This window comes from Cucurbita pepo, chromosome LG03, assembly GCF_002806865.2.
Source record: "Cucurbita pepo subsp. pepo cultivar mu-cu-16 chromosome LG03, ASM280686v2, whole genome shotgun sequence".
Taxonomy (NCBI): Eukaryota; Viridiplantae; Streptophyta; class Magnoliopsida; order Cucurbitales; family Cucurbitaceae; genus Cucurbita; species Cucurbita pepo.
Window position 1 is genome coordinate 4,812,302 of NC_036640.1, and position 22,901 is coordinate 4,835,202.

Sequence of the window (22,901 nt, forward strand, 5' to 3'; positions counted from 1 at the left end):
GATCCAACAGTACCGAGTGGAAGGGCCGTCGCTCAACGGATAAAAGTTACTTTAGGGATAACAGGCTGATCTTCCCCAAGAGCTCACATCGACGGGAAAGTTTGACATCTCAATGTATGAACTTTTTGTATTGCATGACATTATATATTTTTCATTCCAAGACATAATTTGTATCTCTGCGCTTCATATTTAGTCTCAATATAGATTTTTTTAAAAGTTCGCCCATAACACTTGATCTCAAACGAGTTCATACCGTAAACAACTGCGAGTAACATTCAAATTTGTTCATACATTTATTCATTTTACATTATAATACCATACGACAAATAATATAATACAAAAAGGATTCGAACATTTGTATATTTATTCTAAAAGTTTATATGATGAGTATGATGAAGAAGGCAAGGTGGTTTGATTGTTCTTGAGCTCCAAAACCCCATTTGAATGGGCAACCTTCCCTTTCCCTTTCCCTTTCAAAAAGTTGGAGAACCATTGAGCCGAGAATTTAGAATATCGTTTCAAATTTGGATCATCGAAATCTACGTAGAACAATCCATAACTTGAATCATATCCATCCAGTAACTCAAATACGTCAAGAAATGACCAACTGAAGTAGCCTTTTACGTTTGATCCATTCCTACAACAGTTTCAAAAATTGAGCTCAAGAACACAGAAATATGTGTATGTATAAACAAAATGATTATCTAATTAAGATGTAATTAGTTTGTCTTTATAAAAAGGATTACCTCAAAGCATCAAGAACAGCACCAATGTAGGCATGCATGTATTCCACTCTTGGCTCATCATTTAACCATGAATTTCTCTTCATTGGAAGACCTAACCAACATATTCCAAACAAACTACAATTAAATCAATAGATTACCAAATTTAATGCTTTTATGAAAACTAATGTTCTTAATGTTCGTGGGTAGGGTTGAGTTGTAACCCTGTTTTCGTTTTTGTCTAGTCACCTATGAACCGATCAAAATTTAAATTTTTTTTAAATGTAACCCAACTCAATTTGAGTTTCAAATCATTTGAACACTCTTAATTTTTACACTTAATTTTTACACGGACTTGTAAGAAACACAAGATACCATTTTCATAGACGTAAGTTGGAGGATTGCCATAAACTTGCTTCAAGTACTCTATTACCATTTGGAGGCTCTACAAAATAAGTCTTGCTTTTCAATATCATAATAAGAAATACAAAATATTATAAAATGCAATTTATTATTTTCAACAGTAAAAATAGAAAATATTTACTCACCTCGGGTGTCGTGACATTTTCATGTAACACTGAATCAAAAAGTAATTTAGAGTTAATTTCAAAAATATTATTTAGATACTTACCTTCTATATACCATTGCTAATAAATACTTTAGTTTAAATATTTTTTTGTATTCGTGGACAATATCATACCAACGTGGAAATTGTTTATTCTTAATATGGCATCTAAGTCATTGCCCTTATCTTAACCTAGAACAAAAAAGTTGTGAGTCTCGAATATGTAGTCATAGTGACCTCAGGTGCCGAACAAAGAGTGTACTTTGTTCAAGAGCTCAAGAGAATGAGTCGAAACTCAATTAAGGGGAGGTTGTTTGAGAGCTCCAGAGAAAGAATTCAGGTGTTGAACAAAAGGTGTACTTTGTTCGAGAGATCTAGAGAAGGAAGTCTCAGAGGAGGCTCTATAGTATACTCTGTTCTAGAAAAGGATTATTGGAGTCCTAAATTAGCTAATGAAGGGGAAGATCATGGGTATATAAGTGAGAGACAGTATCTTTATTGGTCCCAAAAACATAAGTGGGCAATATCATATCAATATGGAGGTTCTTTGTTCCTAACATCGTGTCAGACTCATACCCTTATCTTAACTTAGTCGTATCAATAAAATCCTCAAATATCAAACAAATAAAAGTCTCGAAGGTGTAGTCATAGTAACCTCAAGTGTCAAACAAAGGGTATACTTTGTTCGATAGCTCCAAAGAATATGTCGAGGCTCAATTAAGGAGAGTCTGTTCGAGAGCTCCAAAGAAAGAGACACTCGAGTGTTGGACAAAGGGTGTACTTTGTTCAAGGGCTCCAAGAAAAGAAAGCCTCAAGAGAGATTCGATGGTATATTTCGTTCGAGAAGATGATTGTTGAGGATTGTTGGAGTCCCACATTGGCTAATTAAGGGAAAGATTACGGGTATATAAATGAGGGACACTACTATCTCTATTGGTATGAGGCCTTCTAGGGAAATCAAAAGTAAATTTATGACAGACTTTTTGTTCCTAACATCGTGTACCAGAGTCGGTATAATTATCTTAAACTTTAGTCTTATCTAAAAGAATAAAACGAAAGCATAAGAACATACTGATTGCTTTTGCTCCCATATCAGCTCCAAGGTCTCTAGTTTCCATCATGAAGCTATAAGGATCATCTTTGATATGCCAATTCTGATAATGAATGATCCCTATGAAATCAGCAGACCCCTTCACTAGACTGCTCGCATCATCACTGAAAATTGGCATTTTTGACCCTACATTTTTCTTCATCAAATTAGGATACTCTCCAAACACTAATGGATGAAGCACCCTGCCACCCAGAAACAAGCAACAATATAGTCTCGATATTTTCAAATTTGTAACAATTTAACCCGAGATACCCTAAACTTACCAATTAACAAGAAACTCGTAGGCTCTTTCAACAGCCTTTGCGTCTTCTTTTGATTCCGTGAAAGGAACGAATCGAAACATATAGATGCTGATCCCTACGAAACCATGTTGTTTGTCCTGTGCTTCGAAAACAAATGTAAGGACTAAAATAGATTATTCAAAAGTTCGAGGACTAAAGAGAAATACGATACCTTGTAGTTATTTTTATACAAACTTGAAGCAGATGCGTGTGCCAATAGACAATGATGCACAACCAAATAAGGCTCAGTTGATGAGTTTCCTTTAGAACAATTTCTGATTCCAAATGGAGGCGAGCATCGTTGAGGTGGTAGAAATCCTAAGTCGTATCCTCCCAACGCAAACACATTAGCCTCGTTTATAGTTGACCAATGCAACACCCTATCTCCAAATTCTCTAAAACATACCTCTGCGTATGCTTTGAAATCTTCTCTACATTCATGTTCAAAATCCGATATAGTAGTCAACTTGAACATAGCTGATCTAATAGCTAAAACATGTCACACTGATTAAAAAGTCCGAGGTTTGAATCCCTATGTAACGACCCAAACCCTCTACTAGCAGATATTGTCCTCTTTGGGCTTTCCCTTTCGGGCTTCTCCTCAAGGTTTTTAATACGCGTCTTCTAGGGAGAGGTTTCCACACCCTTATAAAGAATATTTCGTTCCCCTTTGAGGAAGCTGAGCCCTGAAAGGGGTGGACACGAGGCGGTGTGCCAACAAGGACGCTCGACCCTGAAAGGGGGTAGATTGGGGGTTCCACATCATTGATTGGAGAAGGGAAGAAGTGCCAACGAGGACGTTGGGCCCTGAAGCCCTGAAGGGGAGTGGATTGTGAGATCCAACATCGGTTGGAAATGGGAACGAAGAACTCTTAATAAGGGTGTGGAAATCTCTCGCTAGCGTTTTAAAAACCTTGAGGGGAAGCCCGAAAGGGAAACTCAAAGAGGATAATAATATCTGCTAGCAATGGGCTTAGGTCGTTACACCCTAAGTCTATTTTGGAGAAATTATTTCGGAAAGTCAGTCAACACGATGTGGTCGACAGTTCTGAACCGTTGGATGTATAAGTAAATCTTAAACATATAGTTATTAAAAGACATGCAGGTTTTCAAATTTACACGGTTATAGAAAAGCAGCCATAATTTGTGTTCGGTAAATAGAGATGCAGGGGAATAACGGGTCTTACATAATCTTCGGACTAACCCATCCGCCATACTCATCTTCAAGTGCTTGTGGAAGATCAAAGTTATGCAATGTTACATGGGGTTGAATTCCTATTCAAGAAGATCATAAGATAAATGTGCATAAGAATAGAAGCTATGATTGAAACATTGGGCAACAACCATGGGTGATGAGTTCATTGATGAGATTGTTGTAGTATTCTAACCCCTTTGGATTTATGGCTCCTCTTCCATCTGAGAAACAAACAAAATATGTCTTAAAGTTTTTTTTTCTTCTTTCTTTCGGCATACAACTTTGTTAGTGCATAAGGACTTTTGTTAATTTACTTGGAATAAGTCTCGACCATGAGATGGAAAATCTATAAGCATCAAGTCCAACATCCACCATCAATTTCACATCTTCCTACATTAACAAACATGATCTTATAAGCTAATCGAGTATATGAACCAAGCTTGGGCTAAGAAATTAATTAACAAGAATGCAATTTCGCCACTCGTGTTACTTACTTTTAGCTTCTAAGAGTGAAGACAATCTCCACGGACCAACACAAGTCCTTTTCGCATGCTTTGTCCTTAATTAGAAGCAAATTTCCATGACGTCACCCAACCTAGAATTGCTCCAAGTAAAACGGGTCACTCAACAAAACATACTCCAAAGTTCAGTGTGATTTGCTTAGAGCAATTCTATGTTGAATGACCTCTTTGAAAGTTTTCTACGATACATGTGAGTCAGAACAAAACATGCTGAAAGGACACGTGTTGGTTTGTGGGGATAATCTTTACTCTTAGAAATGAGAAATAAATAACGTGACCATGTTGTAGGGATGTAGGGGAATGTCGGGGTCATCAAGTGTCGTATCCAAATTCTAAATCCTAATCTGAATCCTAGGCATGGAGCATCTTTATAGCTTATAAACGCATATGGTCCTAGTTAATTTGTGTATCTACATATATAAGAAAACTCATTCGATCTTTACAAAATTGTTCATGATTGGCAGTCACATGTGAAAGTATAGAGAGCAAACATGTTTGGTAAGCTAAAATGAAAAACATACCTTATATTTGTGATATTGATCACATGCTATGTCACCGTCTCCTCCAGGTCCATCTCCTACCATACATTTAAACCAGAATTGTGTTCATTAATGAGTCATAGCCCCATGAAAATGACTTATTTTGTTCAATAAATGAGTAGAAAAGAAGTGATATACATACCAGAATGAGCATAGGTATCCCAAATGCTTGGTGTCCTGCCATCTTGCTTAGCAGCTCCTTCAACCTTTACATTTTGGCTACTTCAACTGTTAAGCTTCTATAAACAAACCCTCTATCTCAAACTAAATAAACCAAAAAAGGGTCGAAAAAGAGAGAAGAACCTGATAAGCAGTGGTGCCAGATCCAAAAACAAACGCAGGTGGAAAATCGTATCTGCTATAAGAATTAGCAAAAGCAGCAGCAGCTCCTATACCTGTTGGCTTTAAGAGCATCAGCAACAATAACCCATTTATGAGACCCAAATTTGACATGTTTTTCCCTTTCTTCTTGGGTTCTGAGGATCAAAACTAGAGTTTATATTCAAAGCGATCTGCAGAGAAAGCCCCAGAAGCTTGTAAAGCCCGACAGCGATGGCGACGGCGATGCCTTCAATGCGAGAGGAACCACTCAATAAAGCTCTCTGTTTGTGTGAATGGAAAAGAGCTACGAATTTAAAAGTATTATTTTGTTGATGGGTTTGAGCATTTATTTTAGTTTTTAATTTGATTTTTTAAAATTTCCGGACCGTTTGATTCTCCAGTCTCGTAATTCTTTGAATTAATTAGAACTTTTAAAACTAAACCAAACCAAGAACTTATTTTTTTTATTTCAATAGAGAATTATTGTCTATTTTATGTCTCTATTATTAAAAAGTTTAATAATAATCCTGTATAATTAAAAATAAATAATAAAAAATTAGAAGATAAACTGGGTTATCCCTAAGTTCCTAATTTTGTCTACAAATTTCTATGAAATTACCGAAATTTTGACTTTTCTACTATTTAACAATTATTGATGATATAATTAAAAATATTTATAGCATTAAAAGATTAGTTTTTTATTTATTTAAATAATGACTAAATTGAAAATATTTGTTTATTAATGACTCGGACAACTTATCAAAAATTAATGAGGCAATGGATTTTTCTGCGTGATTCATTACTTTTACAAAGCAAAACGACGGAGGTTCGGTGCGTTTCATGCAAACAGCCGGCTTTCCATATAAATAATTAATATTAATTAATTAGACTTTAAAAAATTAATTAAATATTTGATAAATAGATATGACGAATATGTCATTGACGGGAATGACTAGATCTCTCTTAATTATTTAACTAAAAAGAAAAAAAAAACTAAAGTAGTACGTACGAGCGATGAAGGTTTAACTACCTCACTCGAGATTCATTGGCCTTGAATGTGGCATGCCTACAACTTTGTTTAACTACCTCACTCTGAGATTCATTGGCCTTGAATGTGACATGCCTACAACTTTGTTTAGTCATCTATTGCACGTTTTCCCATCAACCTAGAAGCATCATCAAAGGTTTCTACTCAAATAGAGGCCTTTCTACGGGGTGAAGTTTTGGCACATGGAAAGCGGAATGTTATCTAACATCAATGCATTTGGTAATATTATCAAATCAAATAAACCTTTCAAGTTTGAACCTAGAAGCATCATCAAAGGTTTCTACTCAAATAGAGGCCTTTCTACAGGATGAAGTTTTGGCACATGGAAAGCGGAATGTTATCTAAAATCAATGCATTTGGTAATATTATCAAATCAAATAAACCTTAAGTAACATCAATGCATTTGGTAATATTATCAAATCAAATAAACCTTTCAAGTTTGTAACAGTCCAAGCTCATCGCTAGTAGATATGGTTCTCTTTTGGGTTTCTCCTCAAGATTTTTAAAACGGTCGGCTAGGGAGAGGTTTCCACCCCTTATAACCAATGTGGGATCTTACAATCTACCCCTTTAAGGCCCAGCGTCCTTGCTAGGACTCGTTCCCCTCTCCAATCGATGTGGGATCTCACAAGTATGGTAAAGATGACGACATGAGGTTGGATTTGGTCAAGATGATGTTCTGGATTTGGTATTTTGTTCGAGCGAAACACTTAAGGATCGAGTTTAATGCATACTACATTGGTCGAACTATCAGGGTATTTGGACTCAATGACAAGAGTGAGTTTCAGATAGCCTATTTACTTAGTGCTCTACCAAAAAGAGTGCTTACAGAAAGGCTTGTTCTCACTGGAAAACACCTAAACTCACCCTGCAAATACTAAGATCATTCAGACTTGGTTCAATTGGCCCTACAAATCTGTAAGAACATAGTCTTAGAGCATTTCTTTCATTAAATGAAGAAGGGGAAACAATACTCCCACTATAACAGATCAATTCATCATATACAAATACGCACAAAATACCAAGGTTCTGATTTCTTTCTACTTATCTTTTAAGGATTGCTCCATTTGAACTTCCAACTTCTTTCGCCCCATCATCCTCCAAGGTTGAAAGCTATGCTATGTCCCATCTTTCCCTAGCAGCTACAGATAAATGAAACATGTACAACTCAAATGAAACTCTTAGAAAGTAATATAAGAGCACAGAGATCATGTCCAATTCATGAAAAACAGGCCAAAAGGGAAAGATATTGATATCAAGGTATAAAATGGTATAGACATAAGAACTACCAAAACATTGCCTCCATGTATTTCTCGAGTTCCTATGGATTTGAATGAGGAATTAGAGCAAACCCAGAAGTGAAATCAAGTGTATAATGGCAGATCCGTCCAAGCTCCAGAGACATGTCCATTCTCACAGACATAAGCTCGAACAACTGGCTCTCCATCATCATGGTACCCAAAAACTCGCCTCAAACAGAAGGCGGAATGCAAATCCCAAGTCTCGTTGCAAGAACAAAACGCACAATTCACATCAATTTTGTTCCTATTGCCATCCCTTATCGTTCTCCAGACATGAGATCCCTTGAAGTTCTTGAAAACGCCTCTGAAAATCATGTAATTACGCTTCTCTTCAATGTGAACACATCCAGGCCAATCACAAATGTACAGAGAATCGCCGCGAAATCGGCTTCGAAGCAGTTTGTTTCCTTCTTCCCTGCTTAAGTTCCAAACACCAGATGCCAAATGCGATTTCATGGACCTGCTGATTCTTCTCCTCTCCGAAAGATAAAATTCCCTATCCGCCATAAAAACGCCTTTCTCCACTTTGGTAACACCAATTTGGGGGTCGGGAACATCGGAGGCTTCAGAATCATTATAAACAGTATCGAGATACAGATCATCGTAGAGAGACCAAGCACAATCAGAAGCAGAAGCAGAGGCAGAGAGATCAGAATTAACCTCAAATAGAGCAGTAGAGGATTTCGATTTCGTTTCCGTTTCCGATAGGTGAGACGCGACCAATTTCATGTAATTTTCATCAGGACCAAGCTCGCGGCCGAGGCCGAAATCGGAATTCTCGAGAAGAACACCGGAATGGATGAGACCGGGACAACAGACAGCAAGCTTATGAAGGGAGGCCCATCCACCGGGGGGAATAGAGCCGCCGATGGCAAGATCAGCAACGAGAGAGGGGATGGCCTTGGAACACTTATTCTTCCAGCAGATGTTGCGGATAATAGAGGAGAATTTGGTGGAAACACAGGCCAATCGAGCCCAGTAGCGGGGATCGTCTTCGAGCTTGAAGAAGATGTTGAGAAGAATGTCGTCGGGAAGGGAAGAAAAGGCAGAATCCGCCATTTCTGAGAGTGGAAATGAATTGAATCAAGAAATGGTTGTAGTTGGGAAAGATTAAAAAGGGTGAGATTCGAATAGTATGGGTGTGTTGAAGCGGTCGGTGGCGAATGTGAAGACTGTCCTCACCATTTGCATCCACAAACGGCCCTCTGGTTTTGCGTCCACACAAATCCCCCAACTTTTCATCATAAAAACACGGACAATTCCTACAAATAAATTAATAATGTACTTTTTTTTTTTTTTCCTTTTTTATTTTAGCCACCATGTTATCATTCAGTAAAATTATTTTTATGTTCTTAATTATGTTTTTGCTGATTGGATAAAATTTAGTATGATGTGTTCATCAAAATTGATGGGATTTATTGCATGAATCTCTGTTAGTTTTCTTAATCTTTTAATTTTGATTCAAGTTAGTTTTCTTAATTTTTTAATTTTGACTGAATCCACTGAATCTTAATAGAGAAAATGATCCAAATTTATGGAATGACATCGAGATTTTGAACATAATGATATCGAGATTATGGAATGAAAGTGGAGAGTTTATAAGGTAAAATTAAATATCTTGAATTTTTAGGTCAAGTTTAAAAAGTAAGCAATATAAATTAAGACATGTGGTTCAATTAAAGTCCAAATTTGAGACCTTTACACATGCTCCAATTGGGTTAGAGTTTTAGGTCATTTCTGTGTTGAATTGCTTACTCTATTATCTAATAATGCAATGGTATTAATTTGCGAGATGATGCAAACATAATTATTTTTTTGAACATATTCAAATATAATACGTTGAAAAGAAAATTAATAAAAGAATCAATATAATTAATGTAAGAAAGTTAATAAAGAAAATTTGATAGGAACCTTAGTTGAGAAGAGTTGAAAAAAAGTAAAAAAGAGATTCAATCAATCTCTTATTGCCTCGAGAAGATTGAGGGAATCGAATATAAAAAGGAAAAAATAAAGAATTTAATTTTTGGGATCCGGGACATAAATGTCTTTTCATATTCAATCGAGTCTTCAAAAACTAGCTTTCTGAAATGGCCCATTTTCACAAACTAAAATGACATTTTCAATTTTGTCATAATTTATTTTTAGAATTATTAAACACGAAAATATATTAATGAATTTTATAAAATATCTTATTAAATACTTTTGAAATTCAAATATCTATTAAACACAAAATTAAAAGCAACATAAAATCAAATGTACTTAGAAACACAAACTTGTAAAAACCAGATTACACTTTTTTGAAGTTTCAAGGAAGGAATTAAGCCCCTTGATAGAAATGTTGAAATTCTAACATATTTATATTTGAAGGAAGGAATTTTTACTAAAAGTTGGAGTGAAAAGAAGAGGAAAGAAGCAACATAAAGATGTGGTGATGGTGGGTGTTGAAATCCATGTTTTGATTGAAAGATGTCCATCTATGAGAGAGGTGAGGTGAAAGGCATTGGGTAAGGACATTCACTTCACCCCATTGATAAGAAAGGAATCTCCAGTGGCTTCATGACTAGCAATCCAAACACTTACCCAGACACACACATTTGGAGCTTATTGATTAAACTAGAACTTGGAAATAAGATGAATTGACCTTGTTATGGCTTGTGAATTTCATACCGGATTCAGGAAAGACAGAAAAGAATGTCATTAACAAGTCAAAAATTGTTCAAATAACAACGCATGTCCATGCATTCTTCATTCTTCAATCTTTGAAGAATGATGATTATGACTATGCATGTGCAGCTTCAACTTGTTTACCCTCTTTGGCCTCCCGTTCGGCTGCTCTTAGCTTACGCTTCTCCTCCTTATAGACACGGTTTCTTCTTTGGAACTGTAAGGTAACAAATGGAATTAGAACGGATTCTTGCAAAGCGGGCAGAATCATTTTTTATAAAACCAGATCAACCTCCTAGCATTTTGGATGTTTATCCATGTGTTCCTATTCGTTAACAATGAAACCATTCTCTTATCAAGCCTAAAAAAGTAATTCTTAAGAGCCTTCCATAAATCAACTCACTAATATATTCATATTGAGTAGAGAGATAAATAACAAATATGATAGGTACAACTTAGAAATCTGAGCTCCATGTCCAGATATACACCTCATTATTAAAAAATGGAAGAGTTGTCTTAAGTGAATGATATAACGCAATTTTGCAAAAGGAAATTATGAAAAAAAAAAAATGTACATAAGCTTCGAAGTTCGATTTCTGTAAACTATGATTTTAAACATACCCTCCAGAATCATCATGATTGAATACCTCACTCAATTAATAAATATTAGATTTCAAGTCACAATCATAACATGTTAAACTGCTTTTATCTTGTTCCACAAATTCATTTAACTAATTTATATGTTAATAAAGACAACAGCAAAAATAACACAACAAACATAATCTAACCAATTTATGTGTGGCATTTTCATCCAGGTCAAATTAGTAGTTGAAAGAATCAAGTACCAGCTCGACTCACTCTAAACAGCTTTTTGTTTCTTTAAAGACGTGGTGCATGACTAATTCTATGGAATAATCGCAAGTACTATGTTGTGTCAGGATACTAGACAAATATTTCTAGAATGTTAGGTAGAAGGCGGCTATAATTTAAGTTTGAACCATGATTGAGACCTCAAATGCATTTAAGATAACCGCTTGCTCTTGGGACTAGTGAACCAACCCATAATGGTTTTAGAATGCAAAAAATAATATTAATTAATTAAATTAAAAAAATCCACCTGTCTACCCTTTTCCACATGAGCAATCAAACTGAACGTACAAGTGATATAGCAAACTTATCTATATGACGTGATAGCAATAGCAAAGCAGAGACCACACCACTCAAAGACGCACACATGGAACGATTAAAACATTACAATATAAGATGGCACAAAAAATAGTAATTGGATTGAGATTCATTTCTGACTCAAGTAAGCATATCCCAGGAAAAGTCAGAAAAGATCATCTGATTGTATGGTGAAAAAAAGTTAACCACATTCCTACAAAAACCTAGCAGTGTGATTTTTGTTACTTGGTGGGTTTGGATATAAAAATAAAGTCAATTTTAGCAGAATCCACCTATCATCAAGATAAATTAAAGTACAATTGAGAGAGAAGCGACTGGAGAAGGAAAAAGAATAAAGGAAAAAACAGGTGTAAACTAGTCAAGGGGTTGATACCAAACACGGAGATATTAAGCAACGGGAGTTTTCAAATTCAAATGATCGGTGCCAAATTAATAGGGCGTGTCATTACCAACAAGGGAAGGCAAGTTGAATGCTATTCTTGTAAACCAAAACTATCCATAGTTGCATGTGCTTTCCAGAAGTCACATGCATAAGGCGTAATCATTTAGAAATAACAATGAAGACAAATTTAAACAACTACCCTAGTGTTTATGCATTTTTCAATAATTTAGTCTCTATCGTCCAAAAAGTTTCAACTCAGTTCCTTTTGATTTAATATTTTTCAATTATATCATCCTCATCCATAAATGTTAAAATTTACTGATGATATAAGCTTTCACGATATGATATTTAGAGATTTGGCAAAAATTTAAAATGGAAACTAAGCAAATGTCAAAATTTCTACCAACTTCTTAAAATTATGGAGGTCAAGTTAGAAAATTTTCTTACTTAAATGCCATAATTCCTTTTCTAAATTTAAATTTTTGTCAACTCACCAAATATCATACAATGTAAACTTATCATAAGTCAATTCTAACATTTACCGATGTAAAGGACATAACTGAAAAAAACATAATAGATTGAATTGAAGAAATACTCAAACATTAGAGAGTTGCACATATTTAGCCCCATAAAAACTAACAAATTTAGCTGAGGTTTATTTAGATTTTCACATATGCAAAGCTGGTGACAACGTGAACATTGAAAGAAAGGATCTATCAAAGGTATAACAAAAGAAAATGGAAATTTAGGACGTGGAAAGAGATCCAAATGCCCCCAATAGCTAAAAATCAACCGTAGAAAATCGGCAGAGTATCAGAGAACAACTTATGAAAATGAGATTCGGGAGGAGGATTTCATCACCAAGATGATAATATTGAAAGACTGTAGTTGCAAAGCTTGATATGTTGAGACTACCAGTTTACATATTAAAATGCTCATAGATAGAATGCCCATTGACTCCAACAGCATAGAAGCTTACTTTTAACAATCAAGCATCTATATATTCAGCTTACCATAAACATATCCCACTTCCGTTTTTATTTTATTTATTTTTTTAGAATAAAACAAACTCTTCACGTTAAACTTAGAAGGCAAAACTCAATGTTGTTAGAGTAAGTGTATATAGATCCATATCTTCATAGGGAAGATGTACGTTCAGAAACATAAAATCACACAATTGTGGTTCAGCAGAAACACCTAAACAAAATATAACTTTTTCTTTTTAGTTCAAACCATTGCAAAAGTGGAGGACCAAACTATCTTTGGGATGTTAATTGGTATCTTAGTTCAAACCATTGCAAAAGTGGAGGACCAAACTATCTTTGGGATGTTAATTGGTATCTTATACATTGAACTATGGTTGGATTTGCCTAAACATATTATATCACAAGCAATGTATGGCAAGCTGCTCGCTTGAAACAATAAAGTTGACCTGTCCCTCTCCCTCATTATACACAAAACTCCATATGTAATAGGTTGAGACTGAGGTCTCCACCATGCTTCTCTAAAACATTCTTTCTTGTTGATAAGAACTCTAAAAAGTTCATCAAAATATGGAAAAACTATGTGGAACTGGAAACGGAAGCCACAAAACCTTATTTCTTCTTCGACATGACATGACCTTTCCCTAATCAATCACTATCATCAAAAGCCACAACATTCCAAGTATTCGCAAATTCAAATTTCTCCAGAAATTTTGTCAATCAACAAGTTTCATATATAAACAGATCTAATCCAAATCTCACGCAACCGACTTCGGATGCGACGTTGAAAACATGAGCCGAGGTCAAATTAGGCATCAAAAGCTCTAATGAACAAGGAACCACATATCTAATCCCAATTCAGGCAATCAATCTAACTTATACATAAGAATGTGGAAGAAAATTGAAATAGATGCAAGAAAGCAAGGGGAAATGGAAGGTCTCACCTCCTTGGAATGGTGGAGGCACTCGAGATAATCTTCACGGAGTAGAGTACAGTCCTTTGGTTCTCGGCAGCGGGACATACAATCGCTGAAATCAATCCAGAAATCGTAGCATCGGCCCTTGTTCCCGGTTATTCCCCACCCTGACGCCATCGTCTGAACCTTTCGACGTCACCACTGAATCGGAATCTCTGATTTGTGAGTTGCGTTTGGTGTGGCTGCAGCCGCTGAGGCCGAGTGGAAGTTACTAAAATGTAATCGGAGTCTGGTTCGGGTTTCCGGGGTAACTGTGGCAAAAATGGAATTTTGTTTTTAAATGACAAAGGGCTCACCTTAGTTTGAAATTTGTGATGTTTTTAAAATAAAATAAAATTAATAAAAATATTTTTTCTCCCATTCATTTCAAAAATAGTTTTAAACTTAAAAAAATAAATCTTTAAAATATCATTAAAACTTCAAATAGTTAATATTTTAAAAGTTTCATTAATATTTTTAAACTAAAAAAAACTTCAAAAACACTTTTAAACTTTAATAAATAACGTTAAAAAGTTTGAAAATAATCTATAACGTGTCAATAAACAGTTTTCGTTCATATATTGATGATAAACAAAATTTTAAACTTTATTTATAAAGGTAAAGGGTGTTAATATTATTTTTAAAATTTCATTGGTAGCCGTGATGATATTTTCAAACTTTAAAAAATAACTTACAAATATTAATTAAAATTTATTAAAAAATTCAATAATATTTTTAAAATAGAGCACTAATGATAAATGTATTTTTTTTTAGACTTTTTTAAAGTTTAAAGATATTATTGAAATTTTTAAAATTTTATAGGTGTTTTTTAGACATAAAATAATTACTAAATTAAAAATTATTAAAAAGTTAAAACTCCAAATTACCCTTAAACCTTTCCTAAAATTAAAAATATGGGTGCTTTCTATTTAATTTTGTATACTTAATTTTTTTAAAAAAAACAAAAAGATCATCTAATTAAGCTTATCGCACATTTTGTTCCAATAAAAAATAAAATAAAATACAAAACTAAATTATATTTTGAACGTACACATAGTATTTACCTTTGAAAAGTTCTTATTTTCTCATTGTACTAACATTTTCTTCTTTATCAATTTTATAATATTTAAAATAGTTAATTTTAAATTTTAAATAATTCCAATACATCCAATAATTGTGACTAATTGTTCGAAATAATTTATGTTATGCACAATTTACTAATTTTTGTAAACTTTCATTTGTAGTTATAATTAAACAATTAGTATGTATTTATTTCTTAAATGGAACGTCTTAAAAATCATTAATTGTTAGGATAATTTGATTGGTCCATTCTCCAAATTTGAGCTTTTTGGTTCGCTCTTCGGACACCCAATTGGCTCGACTTTTCCAAATAGCCACCATTAACCCTTTTTCTTTCTAGACCAACTACGACTTATGTAGTGGTTGGGCTTCCTACCGAAATGCTGTCCAGAAGAAGAAAAAAAAAAGGTAATTGATGAAATGTATGATTTTATCCCCACAATATCAACTAAAACTTAATATCATAGAGAATAAATAGTTTTGAAATGGTAATTGATGTCTTATCTGCTAACTCAAATTAAGAGAAACATGATTTTAATCTCAACTACAGTAAAGTTTAAATATAAATTGGTCCATTAGGGTAGACACGAGGCGGTGTGCTAACAAAGACGTTGGGCTCGAAAGGGGCGGATGGTAAGATTCCACCTCTATTGAGAGGAGAACAAAACATTCTTTAAAAACGTGTAAAAATCTGTCCATATATTTATAAAAAAAAACTCAGACAACAATGTCTAATTAATGTTTTTTTTTTTTAAGGTTAGAGAAAATTTTTGTTTTTTAAAAAATATTTATAAAAGAAAAAAAAACAAAGTAAAAATGGTGGGATTTGCAAATGTGAAGATTTCAATGTAGATTCTTAGAAAACAAGCAGAAGGAGCAGCCGTAGATTCTCCCCCGTCCATAAATACAGCCTCGCGCCCACAGAGCTTCCACAGAATTCTCGATCATTCTCCTCCTCAAAGCCTCAAAGCCTCAAACCCCATTTTCTTCTTCACCTCCATCCCTTCTGCAACTCCCATTCATCTTCTCCGTTCTTCCCCTCATGTCTCGCAGAGCCCTAGATTCCCGCGAATCGATTCACTCCTGTACTCTCAAGCTCCATGGTTGGAGGCCCTTCCAGCTGCCCAAAGCCCTAGATTCCGATGCCCATACTTCCGCTCCCACAAGCGCTAAACCCTACTACTCATCCAGTGGCCTGCACACCAAGCGCCCTTGTCTCTCCGATCGAACTACCTCTTTCAATATCGACGCTATTGACATGTCGGGCCTGAGTTTGATTGACGACGACAAGCCTTCTATTACGGCAGGAGGCAGTTACTCGCGTCCGAGCTTCCAATTGATCGCTAGGAAGCGGCGGCGGCGGCGTGGATCGAGGTCGGTTTCCGGGCGGAGTACTGATCGAAGCGGAACGAGACGATGCTGCTCTGTTGGGGCTTCGGCTGCTCATGGAACCTGCTCGGACTTCCCTATGGCAGTTGGCACGGATTCGAGCGGTGAGTTGTTTGTGAATGGGGATGCGAATTGGTCGTCAGATGTGAGCGAAGCGAAGAATTCGAGGAGGAGGGAGAGAGAGGAGAAGGATCAATTGGGTTCTGGGTTTGGTTCTTCTAATGGGGGTTTTGATGCTCAGGGGAACGAGTCTGGCTATGGTAGCGAGCCTGGTTATCGTGGAGATGGTGAATTCGGGTATGGTGATGAGATCGACGAGGAGGATGAGGATGCCAGATTGCTGCTATGGGGTGAACGACTAGGAGGTACGTTTTCTTCCTCTTCCTCTTCTGCTCATCTCAAAAGATCACAATTTTTATCAGATTGATGGGTTAAGCTACAAGTTTAGTATTGTTTAAAACGTTTTGTTTTGTGGGTAAGTTAACGATTGAGGTAATTATAGACACCTTGATGGTTAAGATTCATGTCACCTGGCTTCTAGTGTAAAACTTGTCCATGTATTTTGTGGAGAGCATAATCTACATCTGAATTGAGTAGGTTTATGAACATTTGATTTGACGTTTAGCATTATATGGTCTGGAAACTATATTCATTCTTAGTCTCACAATCCACCCCCTTTGGGTAAGGGTCCTAGCTAACACTTAGTTCCCTTGTTCAATCGACGTGGGACTCCCCAATTTACCCTCTTTCAGGGCCCAATGTCCTTACTGGCACACTGCCTCGTGTCCACTCCCTTCGGAGCTTAGCCTCCTCGCTGGCACATCGTTCGGTGTTTGGTTATTATACCATTTGTAACAGTCCAAGCTCGCCGTTAGCAGATATTGTACTCTTTGAGCTTTCGCTTTCGGGCTTACCCTCAAAGTTTTTAAAACGCGTATGCTAGAGAGAGGTTTCCACACCCTTATAAAAATGTTTCGTTCTCCTCCCCAAACGATGTGGGATCTCCCAAGAAAAGAGTTAATGGAGGTTCTTTCTCTGATGACATTAACATGTGTTCTTATTTAGGTTTCTTTGGCGGATTTGTTGAAAAAGATCGCACAAAATAACAAAATCATTCTGTGTTCTTTGTACTAAAGATCAAATGCCCTCGAAAACAACTATTTCGGACCAACTCCGCAGTAGAATTAAGGCGTTAGAGATAAGATGATTTATGGACGTAGTATTTTTGTTATATTCATGATTCATGACTCCTCATACCTGTCCTAGATATGAACATAATCTCATTTAGGCATTTACATCATTGTTAACTTTTCATCTATGCTTTTGGGTTTTGACAGTTTTAGGTAATTTATGTCCTAGAGTAGATTTCATTGAAGATGAGCAACATAATTTATCATAGAAAATGCAGCTGTCCGCTCAATAAATGCCGCTTTGCTGTTGGTAGAACATGCAAGTTCATTTACCTGTCTTCTGCCTTAAATGACTGTCTCCTGTTTAATCTGCATTTCCTGTCTTCCTTTTGCTCGAAAACGGCTGATGGGAAGATTGAACGTTCAATTCTGAATTTCTGATCTGCACATACAGTTCCTTATTTTATTTTATTTATTTAATTTTTTTTTCTGATTCACAATCTAAGTTGAGAGATGATTGATGGAATTGCATCCTGTGCAGATTCTAGAGTAGAAATTGTAGGAGAGAACACATTTACAGATCAGAAATCACACCATAGATGTCGTCGTAAGAAGCACGAATGTGGAATGGTCGATTCCCTAAGGTGAAGCAAACATCGAAAAGAGGCAATGATGAACACTGTGAATACTCCTGATGCTGTTGATGGTTCCTACCTGCTGGTATGCCTCTGAGACCTGAAATTTTGAACTGCAAAGTAAAGGTTCCCAGTTTTGAAAGTGCTTAAATTGCAGTTTACAGCATCTGGATTGTTGATGTTTTTGTAGATAGATCTATCGCTGCCATGAACTCTATAACACTACCTTTGATACATCTACAGGGAAGAAAACAGAATCCCACTGTCAAAATCTTGAAATTTTCTCAAATTAAGAAGTCAACTCTTTTGTATGTCTTGACAGAGCTGTGAAACAAAAAAAAGGTTCGAATTCTTCTTAAGTCAGCTTAGTATACACAACTCTTTTGTATGATCCAATTCGACCATAAATCTACTAGTTATGGCATGTGCCTCCGACCAAAGGTTGATGAGAATGTGACTTCTTTAGGTCTAATGTTTTAGTTAGGCTCGATTCAAATATTGAAATGCTCATCATTTAACTAGGTGGCTTCTAGACCCGTGGTAGAGTTGCGACTCACTTAAGCTACATGTTTCACTCAATCAACCATTTGGGTCGAGTGACTTCTAGTTTCATCCCGTATAATTGCTCGAATTGATTTGGTTCGTGTTGTGTATTTAAATCCATTTCGATATTGTGACTTCTATTTTCATTTAGTTTGATTACAACTTATCTGTGTGGACTCGCACACTATTATTGTGTACTACTATAAGTAATTAATTTGATTTTTTTTAGTATAACAAATATGAGGGATGAGAATTTTAACCTTCAATTACACTACTCATGTTGACCTTTTTAATCAGCTTTTTATAATCAAAATGTAATCTATTATTTATATAATAATAATAATAACAATAAATTTAGAAATGTGTGTCTATTTGATTATTGAGTTAAATAAATTTAGTAAAAAATTTATGAATATATTAAATATAAAATACATTTATTTTTAATTTATATTAAACATATCCATTAATTTAAAAAAAATTAAATTTATCAAAGAAGAAGAAATTGGCTGAAGTAATTGAATAAATAAACAAATAATTTTATTTATTTTTTTTAAAAAAAAAAACAATTCTGCAATGGCATTTTTTGAAATTTGGAAATAAACAACTCTGCTTTGTATTTTCATGTTCTTCACAAAACCCTAAACCCTCTTCTCTCCAACTGTTCTCCTCACTTCCCCTTTCGCCTTCTCGACTCATACGGCCACCGCCTGTCCTTCTGACCTTCTCTATTCTCGTCGCCGCCGTTCCCACCGCTGATCTTGAATTGCCGTCGCCACGCTTTGCTGCGTGCCGTTTGTCTCTCACCTGATCGGTTAGTGAACCAATTTTATACCAAACCGGTTCGGTCTTCCTTCACTATTCGGTTCAGTGATCAACCGATTTCGCTCCCGTTTAATTTTTGTTCATTAGGGTTGCCGACATGTGTATTTGATTTTGGTGAGCGCGGAGGTTCTTCATCATCAAGCTTCTGAAATTTCTGCTTTCAGAAGTATCATTTCTTCTGGCAAGCAATGGCTCGTATTGGAAACGTAAGAACACCTTCACATGCTTATGCTACCGCTGTTTGCTTGCGTCCACCTTGTTTTTTGTCGAGGGTAGAAGATAGAGATATTAATAATAGACTGAATTACCTTCTGGTGTTTACTAATTTTTTCTTCTTGTAATTTATTGAAGCAGAAGAAGAAGGGGTTCGTGAAGCCGATCACGGCGAAGAAGCAGACTAATGTGGATCATGTTACCGGGGAGAAAATCCCTAAAAGTTTTGTTTTCTCTAGAGGGAAGTTGCCTGGTTCTCTTAGGCAACTGCAAATGGATTTGAGAAAATTGATGCTTCCTTACACTGCTCTTAATCTTAAGGTACAAATTTATTGTTATTTATTCTTTATAGTGACTGAAACTTCCTTTAGATATTTAGATTTGATGCTCTGTGCTGATTGCTGAAATAAGTTCATATCTAGAACTTCTCATATACCATGGCAAAATCATTTTATTTTCGTACTTGTATGTATTGCTTTTGCAGGAGAAGAAACGGAATAATCTTAAAGACTATTTGAACGTTGCTGGGCCTATGGGTGTCACACATTTTCTCATACTCTCCAAAACTGAAAGTGCACCATATTTGCGAGTTGCTAGGACCCCTCAGGGACCAACTCTTACGTTCAAGATACACGAGTATTCGCTTGCCGTGGACATTGCTCAATCACAATTGCGCCCCAGATGTCCGAAAGACCTTTTCAAGAATCCCCCTTTGGTAATAGTCTTTCTCCCCTTGTATGCACTTGTTACTCTAAAATGCCCAAAGAGTCCATGTTCTCACTTCTCTAAAGGTATAGCAGATTTGGGCGTATGGGGTTCTAGGATGTAAGTGTGATGATTGATGAGCTATTCGAAGGGAAAAGTTTTGACAATTATGATTAGTTTCTTTCGCTCACGTCACCCTTCGCTTTGTTTCATGAGCAATTTTAATGTACTATGTTTTCCAAAGCATAAAAGCTAAAAGAGCATTTTTGAAGAAACGTGATGCCATATTTGATTCGTTATGCTCATGCAATTAGCTAGGTGAATCATTCAGCTGACTTTGTTATTGGCAGATTGTGCTTTCTGGTTTTGGGACTGGAGATCAGCATCTAAAGCTCACTACTATAATGTTCCAGAACATCTTTCCAGCTATTGATATAAATACAGTGAGTTTTATTTTTATTCAATTAAACGTTCAGATGGACGGGATTCCTCTTTCCCTCTCAACATCAATTTAATTTGTATGTATCAGGTTAAGCTTGCATCATGCCAGAGAATTGTGTTGCTTAATTATAACAAGGACACAAAGCTCATTGATTTTCGACATTATTCAATCAGATTACAACCTGTCGGTGTAACCCGTAGGCTTAGAAAGTTTGTTCAGAATCATCAAGTTCCTGACCTTAGGAGTCTTCAAGATGTGAGCGACTTTGTCACAAAGTAAGCTATGTGTTTATGTTTTTTTCACCTTTTGTTGGTGATTTAGATCCTATAATATTACTTATTAGACACTTTGTATCCTTCTTGAGGTTTATTGTTCATTGTTTTTATCAAGCCCACTTTGCTTTCCACATCTTTTAGTGTTTGCCATTGAATTTCCTAAATGTTCTATGTTTTGTGATAAAAAGCAAGCTTTATTGAGAAAAGTAAAAGTATATACTGGGTAATATGAAAAAAGGAGAACTATGAAAGATTTTCTTTCATTTGATTTTAAAAAGGGCCTTCAATAAATCTTTTGGTATATACCCTATGTGATATCCAACTATGGGAAGGGATGAAAAGGGTTGTGTTAAACTTCTATTTCTATCTCATGTTTCTTATCTTTGACCTTATTTGTTTCTTACAATTTTTCTCGTCTGTTATTTGAAAGGGCTGGTTATGGGTCAGAAAGTGAAGCTGATGATGAAGCAGCGACAGTCACTTTGGCCAGTGATCTCGGTAGAGTCAACCAAGCTTCCACCAAGAGTGCTGTCAAGCTTCAAGAGATTGGACCTAGGCTGACTCTTCAGCTCATTAAAGTAGAGGAGGGGTTGTGTTCTGGTGGGATCATCTTCAGTGAATATGGTATGTAATCTTGAAAATTTCTTACCGCTTTTAGTGTTCGCAAATCGAGCTATATGATATCCGTTCTCCTCTTCTTGATGTACAAACTTTTGGCTCTCCCTCCTAGCATCCTCCCCCATCTTCATTATCTTTTCCCTTCTGGCACCGCTCTGATTATTTTCCCTCGCTCTGTTGGTTTTTGCGGACTTTAGTCTTAAACAACCTTCATGAAGGAAATGTATTTTCAATTAACCCTTTTGGTGATGTGTAGGTGGTGAGAAAAAGCAGGATAACAAGAGTGACCGCAAAAAAGATCAAGATAATACTGGCAGTGATGATGAAGATGAGGATATGGGTGAAGATGAGAGCGAAGGCCAGGAAGTTGATGAAGAAGATTAGCTTGTGGCTTTGTTGAGGTCTGAATTTGTGACCCATTTTGGTTGGCGACTTGGGAACCAGCAGCAGCCCAATCAGCAGAGGGGGATAACAACACTCTTGACATCAAATTAAGTGCGACACAGTAAGCTCCATAACCATACTATTGCATCATCTGCTTCAGATTATGAGATGTGCATAAGGTATTAGCGTTCGATGCTCTGATTTATTCTTCGACTTTGATTCGTTCTTTTAATCTTTAGATATCTCATGTCCATTTAAGAGCAAGCATGAGTTTACTCGTTCGTTCTGTTTTTTCTCAAAATTAGATATCGAAATTCATTTATACAGTTGTATCGTAAATGATGTTCGATTCCATTCAAGATTTTGAAGAGGTTTCATGTATCTTAGTTTTGCATTCTTCATATATATGCTCTCATTTTCTTGTTCACGGGTTCTTAGAAGTTAGGTATCAAATTAAGACGAGTTCAAGCGAAAACTATAGGGATAAAGTTGAAAGTTTTGAACGAGAATGATCAAATTAATTTTTTTTTTAGTTACGAGAATTTGAATTTATAATTTAAGATTATTTCGGAAGTAATTGAATTGTATTTATATTAAATAATAGGCACATGGTCATAGGTTAGTGCAGGCATCAAAGTTCAATCATGAAAGGTCATGGATTTTTCCTACGTTACCAAATAACCTTTTTTTTAGTACAAATAAAACAATATATTTTTTTAATATATATTTATATATTATAATCGCCTCAAAAGAGGAGTGGGAGAAACGTGAGCAATAAACAACTGACACGTGGATAATTTGGTCAACTTTGCTTCATAACTAATTCTCTGTAGAAAAAGCCTTGCCTTTCCACCCTGGGTCCCACCCCTAATAAATATTTTTTTTTCTACG

General features: G+C 35.7%; 5 protein-coding genes across 8 annotated transcripts; 2 read left to right on the forward strand and 3 right to left on the reverse strand.

Moving 5' to 3' along the window:
* Window positions 1–247: 247 nt before the first annotated feature.
* Window positions 248–5,667, reverse strand: LOC111790203 (beta-glucosidase 11). 2 transcript variants are annotated; one of them, XM_023671051.1, is made up of 13 exons: window positions 5,238–5,667; window positions 5,077–5,140; window positions 4,917–4,972; window positions 4,189–4,264; window positions 4,024–4,095; window positions 3,867–3,954; window positions 2,852–3,110; window positions 2,662–2,777; window positions 2,360–2,580; window positions 1,271–1,299; window positions 1,098–1,167; window positions 747–837; window positions 248–637 (listed from the first exon to the last, which is right to left on the reverse strand). In XM_023671051.1, the coding sequence occupies exons 1-13, from the start codon at window positions 5,385–5,387 to the stop codon at window positions 364–366; spliced, it is 1,566 nt and encodes a 521-aa protein (XP_023526819.1). In that variant the 5' UTR covers window positions 5,388–5,667; the 3' UTR covers window positions 248–363. The 2 variants fall into 2 exon arrangements, with proteins under 2 accessions (XP_023526819.1, XP_023526820.1); XM_023671052.1 differs by lacking the exon at window positions 5,238–5,667 and adding an exon at window positions 4,369–4,469 and having other exon boundaries at window positions 5,077–5,096.
* Window positions 5,668–7,205: 1,538 nt separating this feature from the next.
* Window positions 7,206–8,838, reverse strand: LOC111790204 (phytochrome A-associated F-box protein-like). The gene is made up of 2 exons (XM_023671053.1): window positions 7,593–8,838; window positions 7,206–7,445 (listed from the first exon to the last, which is right to left on the reverse strand). The coding sequence occupies exon 1, from the start codon at window positions 8,661–8,663 to the stop codon at window positions 7,668–7,670; it is 996 nt and encodes a 331-aa protein (XP_023526821.1). The 5' UTR covers window positions 8,664–8,838; the 3' UTR covers window positions 7,206–7,445; window positions 7,593–7,667.
* Window positions 8,839–10,212: 1,374 nt separating this feature from the next.
* LOC111790205 (NADH dehydrogenase [ubiquinone] iron-sulfur protein 5-B-like) lies at window positions 10,213–14,063 on the reverse strand. Its single transcript, XM_023671054.1, has 2 exons — window positions 13,763–14,063; window positions 10,213–10,485 (listed from the first exon to the last, which is right to left on the reverse strand). Exons 1-2 carry the CDS (start codon window positions 13,910–13,912, stop codon window positions 10,384–10,386), a joined length of 252 nt encoding a protein of 83 aa, XP_023526822.1. The 5' UTR covers window positions 13,913–14,063; the 3' UTR covers window positions 10,213–10,383.
* Window positions 14,064–15,703: 1,640 nt separating this feature from the next.
* LOC111791698 lies at window positions 15,704–18,690 on the forward strand. Of its 2 annotated transcripts, XR_002814678.1 has the most exons (3): window positions 15,704–16,608; window positions 17,915–18,093; window positions 18,199–18,690. XR_002814678.1 is itself a non-coding variant. In XM_023673156.1 (2 exons), the coding sequence occupies exons 1-2, from the start codon at window positions 15,897–15,899 to the stop codon at window positions 18,019–18,021; spliced, it is 819 nt and encodes a 272-aa protein (XP_023528924.1). In that variant the 5' UTR covers window positions 15,705–15,896; the 3' UTR covers window positions 18,022–18,448. The 2 variants fall into 2 exon arrangements, 1 of the variants encoding a protein (XP_023528924.1); XM_023673156.1 differs by having other exon boundaries at window positions 15,705–16,608; window positions 17,915–18,448.
* Window positions 18,691–19,186: 496 nt separating this feature from the next.
* LOC111791204 (peter Pan-like protein) lies at window positions 19,187–22,391 on the forward strand. 2 transcript variants are annotated; one of them, XM_023672456.1, is made up of 8 exons: window positions 19,187–19,362; window positions 19,461–19,579; window positions 19,725–19,907; window positions 20,071–20,301; window positions 20,642–20,734; window positions 20,821–21,008; window positions 21,439–21,632; window positions 21,883–22,391. In XM_023672456.1, the coding sequence occupies exons 2-8, from the start codon at window positions 19,562–19,564 to the stop codon at window positions 22,008–22,010; spliced, it is 1,035 nt and encodes a 344-aa protein (XP_023528224.1). In that variant the 5' UTR covers window positions 19,187–19,362; window positions 19,461–19,561; the 3' UTR covers window positions 22,011–22,391. The 2 variants fall into 2 exon arrangements, with proteins under 2 accessions (XP_023528224.1, XP_023528225.1); XM_023672457.1 differs by having other exon boundaries at window positions 19,188–19,362; window positions 19,728–19,907.
* Window positions 22,392–22,901: the final 510 nt, after the last annotated feature.

Coding starts and splice junctions, on each gene's coding strand:
- LOC111790203 (XM_023671051.1), bottom strand. CDS start 5,387: ATGTCAAATTTGGGTCTCATAAATGGGTTATTGTTGCTGATGCTCTTA. Junction 3,111..3,866: donor TGGGTTAGTCCGAAGATTAT/GTAAGACCCGTT, acceptor ACATGAATGTAG/AGAAGATTTCAAAGCATACG. Junction 838..1,097: donor AACTTACGTCTATGAAAATG/GTATCTTGTGTT, acceptor TATGTTGGTTAG/GTCTTCCAATGAAGAGAAAT.
- LOC111790204 (XM_023671053.1), bottom strand. CDS start 8,663: ATGGCGGATTCTGCCTTTTCTTCCCTTCCCGACGACATTCTTCTCAAC.
- LOC111790205 (XM_023671054.1), bottom strand. CDS start 13,912: ATGGCGTCAGGGTGGGGAATAACCGGGAACAAGGGCCGATGCTACGAT. Junction 10,486..13,762: donor GCCTCCACCATTCCAAGGAG/GTGAGACCTTCC, acceptor GTTACCTTACAG/TTCCAAAGAAGAAACCGTGT.
- LOC111791698 (XM_023673156.1), top strand. CDS start 15,897: ATGTCTCGCAGAGCCCTAGATTCCCGCGAATCGATTCACTCCTGTACT. Junction 16,609..17,914: donor ATGGGGTGAACGACTAGGAG/GTACGTTTTCTT, acceptor CATCCTGTGCAG/ATTCTAGAGTAGAAATTGTA.
- LOC111791204 (XM_023672456.1), top strand. Junction 20,302..20,641: donor TTTTCAAGAATCCCCCTTTG/GTAATAGTCTTT, acceptor TGTTATTGGCAG/ATTGTGCTTTCTGGTTTTGG. Junction 21,633..21,882: donor GATCATCTTCAGTGAATATG/GTATGTAATCTT, acceptor GGTGATGTGTAG/GTGGTGAGAAAAAGCAGGAT.